The 6,000-nt window shown below is 39.6% G+C and overlaps 1 protein-coding gene across 1 annotated transcript; it reads right to left on the reverse strand.

The window, feature by feature from the left end:
• Positions 1-2,600: 2,600 nt before the first annotated feature.
• rgs5b (regulator of G protein signaling 5b) lies at positions 2,601-3,760 on the reverse strand. The gene is made up of 5 exons (XM_039814711.1): positions 3,599-3,760; positions 3,386-3,475; positions 3,214-3,275; positions 2,946-3,109; positions 2,601-2,828 (listed from the first exon to the last, which is right to left on the reverse strand). Exons 1-5 carry the CDS (start codon positions 3,640-3,642, stop codon positions 2,652-2,654), a joined length of 537 nt encoding a protein of 178 aa, XP_039670645.1. The 5' UTR covers positions 3,643-3,760; the 3' UTR covers positions 2,601-2,651.
• Positions 3,761-6,000: the final 2,240 nt, after the last annotated feature.

Raw genomic sequence — 6,000 nt, forward strand, 5'->3', positions numbered from 1 at the left:
CCACTACTCATTATTTCATGTTCATGCAGTGCACAGATCATATTAGGCAGAGATAACTAAGGATGTTAAGTTTCTGTATGGGAGGGGCTGGGTCGTTTGAACTGTTCTGCACTGAAGCGGTGCAAAGGCTAATGGGAAAAACGACGGTTTCTGTAATAGTTAAAGTGTGTTTAAATAATGTTCTGTTAATGTTTTGGGTGTGCATTTATGTTTATATCTGGGTTTTAGTTTTGTATGGTTGATTCAGTGTTCATGTTTATCTACATTTATTGTTGTACCATGGGGACTGATGGCTTCTGAGCAGTGAGGAAATGGTTAATTGGAGATAATGAGATTGGGAAGTGATATCTGTCTATTGAGATAACTTCTCTGTGCAGCCCAGTACATTTGAAAACTTAAATGTTTTTTGTTGATTTATTTTCTCTCTGCATTATTGAAATAAATGCATTGATTACATTATTCTCAAAATCACACTGAAATAAAGGAAAAAACAATATTCATACATACTATTAATTTCTCTAGTATTGATAAGTAGCCTAATGTTTTATATTTGTAATATTTCTTTGTATGTTTAACTTAACATCACTCCAGAAAATAATAATTTATGTTTACTAATGATTTTTAGTAATGACTAGGCCTACTAATGTGAACTTGATTTGTCTACAGCATCAACTTACTGCTCTGTGTTAAGACAACTTAACACTTTAAGCTTAACTGTTTAAGTTTTTTGAACAAGGTGAATCACCTTGTTCAAAAAACTTTACGGTTTAAGGCAACAGGTTTCCACGCAAATTTCTAGTAAAGTCAACTAATTTGGGATACCAGTGCAGCTGGTACAGGAGTAAGTGACAATAAAAAGTCAAGTCAATCTGTTCTCTGAGGTAGAGAGGTTACAGTTTGCTAAGCAAAAAAACATACAGTCTTTTGTCAATGAATCTCAATTACTGTCTGTTCAGTAGAGGCCTCACTATACATCACTACTGGGTGAACACCACAGAGAGAAAGAAGGATGGAGTGGAAAGATAGCCATTGTCATTTGCGTGAGAGGGGTGTTAATGACTTCGCCCTCTCCTCTTGAGGGGCTGAGTGTTTGAACAGGAGTCGGCTATAGCGGTAGGAGGAGAGTGTAGGAGGAGGAGAGCGGCGAGAAGGTGGCGATGATGGACGGCAGGAGAATGGAGGGAAGGGGTTGCTTTACAAAAGGATGGGAGGCTGCTGTGACTGCAAGCTGTGAGCGGTGGCTAAAGTATTCAACAAACCTGCATGTGACAGTAGGTGGCTGCTGTCTCCATGCCAACCGGCTATTGCACTCAGATCACACACACACACACACACACACACACACACACACACACACACACACACACACACACACACACACACACACACACACACACACACACACACACACACACACACACACACACACACACACAAACATATAAACTGTATTTCTTGCTTTCCTGCCCTAACTTAAAGCTTAGCACAAAGACTGAAAACAGCTAGGCTATGTATTGGTAGATGGATTTAGCCAGGCTAGCTGCTCCAGTCTCTGTGCTAAGCATTTAACGTAAAGATATGAAAGTGATATCAATCTCAATCTCATCTTACTCCCGGCAAGAAAGTGAATACGTGTATTTCCCTAAATTACAAACTATTCTAAACTATTCTTGTAGTATAGTAGTTTAGTTTGTATGTTAGTTTTGTAGTTGTTGTCTTTTAGATGTTGTCTATTGTGACCTGTCTGACATGTGCCTCGTGTTTGTTACTGTGCATGGGTGACCAAACTAGTTTCCCCTCTGCTGACTAATAAAGTAATTTATTTATTAAAGAAGCTCTCTGTCTAGCTAAATTCAATACCTCCTATAATCCTGTGAATACCAGCCAAAATGACCTACCCTTTACCTTTCTCCAAGGGTCATACCAGATCCTTATATTGATAAAAAGCACAAGAACTGACACACATTCACACACTCACTTCATATCTTCCATTCACTGTGACTCCAGAGAAAAGGAGTCATCCAGTCACCCACGTGTGAAGTGGAACCACTGAAGCCACAGATTAGTTAGTAGCTATAATAGCGCACATGAGCAAGTCTTCTTCCTTCCTCCAAAAAATTTCTGACCTCAGTAACCACATCCACCTTCTGTGTATGTGAAGTGAACTTTCCATGCTACAAAACAGTACTCTTTTATTCAATGCATTTATTTTCACATACAGTACTTCAGATTAAAAAAAGACAACACATGGAATAGATCAGTTTTCACCACATAATAAAAATACTTTAAATAAATAATAAATAAATAAATAAATGAACACTATGCTAACTCATTTCTGTCTATCTGCATTTTATAATTTATGCCACTGTGGCTGCCGTTCATGCAGCCCTGTACGTACAGTACAGGTGTTACTTTCAGAGGCAGACATCGCCTGCAGCTGTCTGTGTCAGTCTCTTTTCACAGCTTCATGTGTTCAGCTCAGACGCCGATCTGTATGCATCCTCCAAAATAACTCCACAACCTGGCGTGAAACTCCTTGGACTGAGGTATTTGTTCTGTGTGAACCTTTCCAGTCTCCACTGTGCGTCAGTAATCTTATGTCCCTTTATGTCTGCTGCTTGAAGGATAGTTTTTTTTTTAAATATAGTTGGTTAGCCAGTCTTAGCCTTTCTGCTGAGCTCCAGGTATGTGCAGGACTTGAGGAAGCGAGGGTAGCAGTCTTTTTCCATCAGGGTGTAGATTTTGGCTTGGGCCAGATTGAAACAGGATTGGCTGGGATGCTCCATGTTCTCCTTTGTGATGGCTTTGGTTGCATGGTCAAGATTAACCTGTAGGGGAGCAAAGGATGGCAAAGAGGTGATTATAAGCACTTCACAGCAATATAAGTGAAGCCAGCAGAGTGACAGAGTATCCTAAATTGTCTATTTAGCATATTTGATATTTACCTCTTGTGGTGCATCAGAGCCGATGAACTGGTCATAAATTTTCTTGGCTTTGGTGGACAGTTTTGAAGATTTTGTTGCCCGGTAGTCCTCACAAGCCAAGTAGAAGGCAATGTTTTCCTCACTGAACTCTGAGACCAGGAACGCTCTGAACAGGCACAGTCCATCTGAAAACAGGAGAGAGAGGAGAGAGTGGTGGGTTAACATCTGGTATTGATCTCAAAACATCTGGGAGGATTGCAACATTTGTGATGTGAAGGATCACACTTACTTTGACTAGACAACAGTTTCTCAAACGACTCCATCCATTTCAAAGGCTCGTCGACGTTTAACCTACAGCAACAGAAAAAAATCATGAGAAGAAGTTCTGAAGAATTACGGAGGTCCACTTTGATTTCACTGGCACGCTTAGAGAGAAAATGTGAATGTACTGTATGTCTTACCTCAGTTTGTCATCTTTCTTTGACTGGCCAGTGATGCTGTGATCTGACTTTTGTATTAAACTTCCAAACAAAGCTTTCAGCTCCTTTGCCCTGTGAAGATAAAGAAAGAGAAAATGTTACTAAGAGACTAAGTATGAGTATTTAAATTCACGTTATATCCTAGAAGTACAGGAATAATTAATTCTTCTCCAAAAAAATAAAAATGGATCTCACCTCTCCAGGCAGGTGAAAGGCAGTGATTCAAGTCCTCTGCACATGATGAGGTGTTTTTCCTGCTCACTGGTGGATATTTCCAAAGGTTTTTACAATTGCTTGAAAAGTATGTACGGTACAGAGCTGTCTTCCTTGCTGTAAGTGAGTGAGTTCTCTGCTGTCTGTGTGGAAGAGTGACTTTTTATAGAACAGTCCACTCTGTGACATCACACCTCTTAGCCAATGAAACAAGAGACGTGTGGGAGGATGAGGAGACTCTTCGACACGGATTTTCCTCCAGCCTACTTCCTCACTTACTGAACAACGTGTGTGATAGTTACAGTGATTGAACTCTGAAATGTCTTTGTGCTTAGTCAAGGTGTGTGAATATGTGTGTGTATGGTTTTGGGGAGTGTTTGTTGTGTGTTATTATATTTCAATAGTTGTGAGGAGAACCAGATGTTCTCACAAGGACAGAAAAATCCCCTAAAGTGAGGACTTTTCGGTCATCCTTACCTTTAATAGAAAATAAGTCTCTCGAGTCGGGTCAACAAGCCCTCAAATCTAAATGACGACACAGATTGATTGTCGGTGAATTCCAAAAAAGACCCAGATGGTTTGGCAGATCTGGACTGTAACCAGGTCAACACATTGTAAAAGTACTCTGTTACTGTTAAATACTGTTGTCGCTGTCTTATGAAAACCATGTATCTTCAAAACAGTAACTTTTCATGAGCTCGGAAAAGCTTTGTTTTCAGCTGTTTCTTTCTATTATTGAGCTTAAGAAGTAGGATCATTTTCTCAACCTGTAAAATAAGACTTAATACCTCATATTTTTTTATGAAAAATACAAAAGCACCAAATTCATTGGTTTTCTTTCAACAGTGACGCTATGTTGAGTAAAAGTACATTAGTATAATCAGCAAAATATAAGTATCAAAAATAAAAATGTAAAATATACTTTTGTTTGGTAGTTTAGTCTATATCATTACCTCACATCTTATAAACTGATCATATACTAATTGGCACTTAATGGTAACATTAACCTGTTCAACTGCTTGTTAACGCAAATATCTAATCAGCCAATCACGTGGTAGCAACTGAATGCATTTAGGCATGGTCTAGATGGTCGGCTGAAGTTCAAACCAAGCATCAGAATGGGGAAGAAAGGTGATTTAAATTACTTTGAATGTGGCATGGTTGTTGGTGCCAAAAGGGCTGGTTTGAGTATTTCAGAAACTGCTGATTTACTGGGATTTTCTCACACAACCATCATACATTAACCATAGGGTTTACAGAGAATACTCAGAAAAAGAGAAAATATCCAGGAGTGGTAGTTCTCTGGGTGAAAATGCCTTGTTAATGGCAGACGTCAAAGGATAATGACAGACAGGCAAAAGTAACTCTAAGCAGATGGGCTACAGCAGCAGAAGACCACCGGACCGGGTGCCACTCCTGTCATCTAAGAACAGAAAACTGAGGCTACAATTGGCACGGGCTCTCCAAAATTTGACAATAGAAGATTGGAAAAAGTCTTGATTTTTGCTGCAACATTCAGATGGTAGTGAATTTGACATAAACAAAATGAAAGAATGGATCCAACCTTGTGTCAATGGTTCAGGCCGGTGGTGGTGGTGTGATGGTGTGGGGGATACTTTCATCAATGCCACAGCTTGAGCATTGTTGCTGACCATGTCTATCCCTTTATTACCACAGTGTACCCATCTTCTGATGGCTACTACTACCAGCAGGATCATGCACCATGTCACAAAGCGTAAATCATCTCAAACTGGTTTCTTGAACATGATAATGAGTTCACTGTCCTCAAATGACTTCCCCAGTCACCAGATCTCAATCCAATAGACAACCTTTGGGATGTGGTGGATGGAATTTTCATTATGGATCCGACACGTGCAGCCGACAAATATGCAGCCGTCATGTCAATATGGACCAAAATCTCTGAGGATGTTTCCAGCTCCTTGATGCATATATGCCATGAATAATTAAGGCAGTTCTGAAGGCAAAAGGGGGTCAAACCGGATACTATAGCAAGAAAGATGTAACTAATGAAGTGGCCGGTGAGTGTATATTTTGTGTGTAAATGAATCCTACAGCTGTCAAATAAATGTAACAGAGTAGAAAGCACCATATTTACCAATATAATATAGTGAAATGGAAGTAGAAAGTAGCAGAAAATGGAAATACTCAAGTATTGAATAGCAGTTATTATTGTTCTCAAATTGTATGAGGTCACCAAACTAAACAAACCAATATGAATGACATAGGTGGACCCTCCCACCCTAACAGGTCCAACAACGCTAATATAATAATCAGTATCAGTCAAGCACAGTCTGTACTGAGAAGGAGTCTTATTTGGCAAGGTAAGTGACAACACCTGTGTGGGTGTGCCATGGGTGTGTAGG

Source organism: Perca fluviatilis, chromosome 11 (genome assembly GCF_010015445.1).
Source record: "Perca fluviatilis chromosome 11, GENO_Pfluv_1.0, whole genome shotgun sequence".
Lineage (NCBI taxonomy): Eukaryota > Metazoa > Chordata > Actinopteri > Perciformes > Percidae > Perca > Perca fluviatilis.

What these genes read in the sequence shown, in the direction of transcription:
- rgs5b (XM_039814711.1), bottom strand. Translation starts at nt 3,642, where the DNA reads ATGTGCAGAGGACTTGAATCACTGCCTTTCACCTGCCTGGAGAG. An exon ending in AAGAAAGATGACAAACTGAG is followed by an intron (nt 3,276 to 3,385) that starts GTAAGACATACA and finishes CTGTTGCTGTAG; the next exon opens with GTTAAACGTCGACGAGCCTT. An exon ending in GCTCTGATGCACCACAAGAG is followed by an intron (nt 2,829 to 2,945) that starts GTAAATATCAAA and finishes GCTCCCCTACAG; the next exon opens with GTTAATCTTGACCATGCAAC.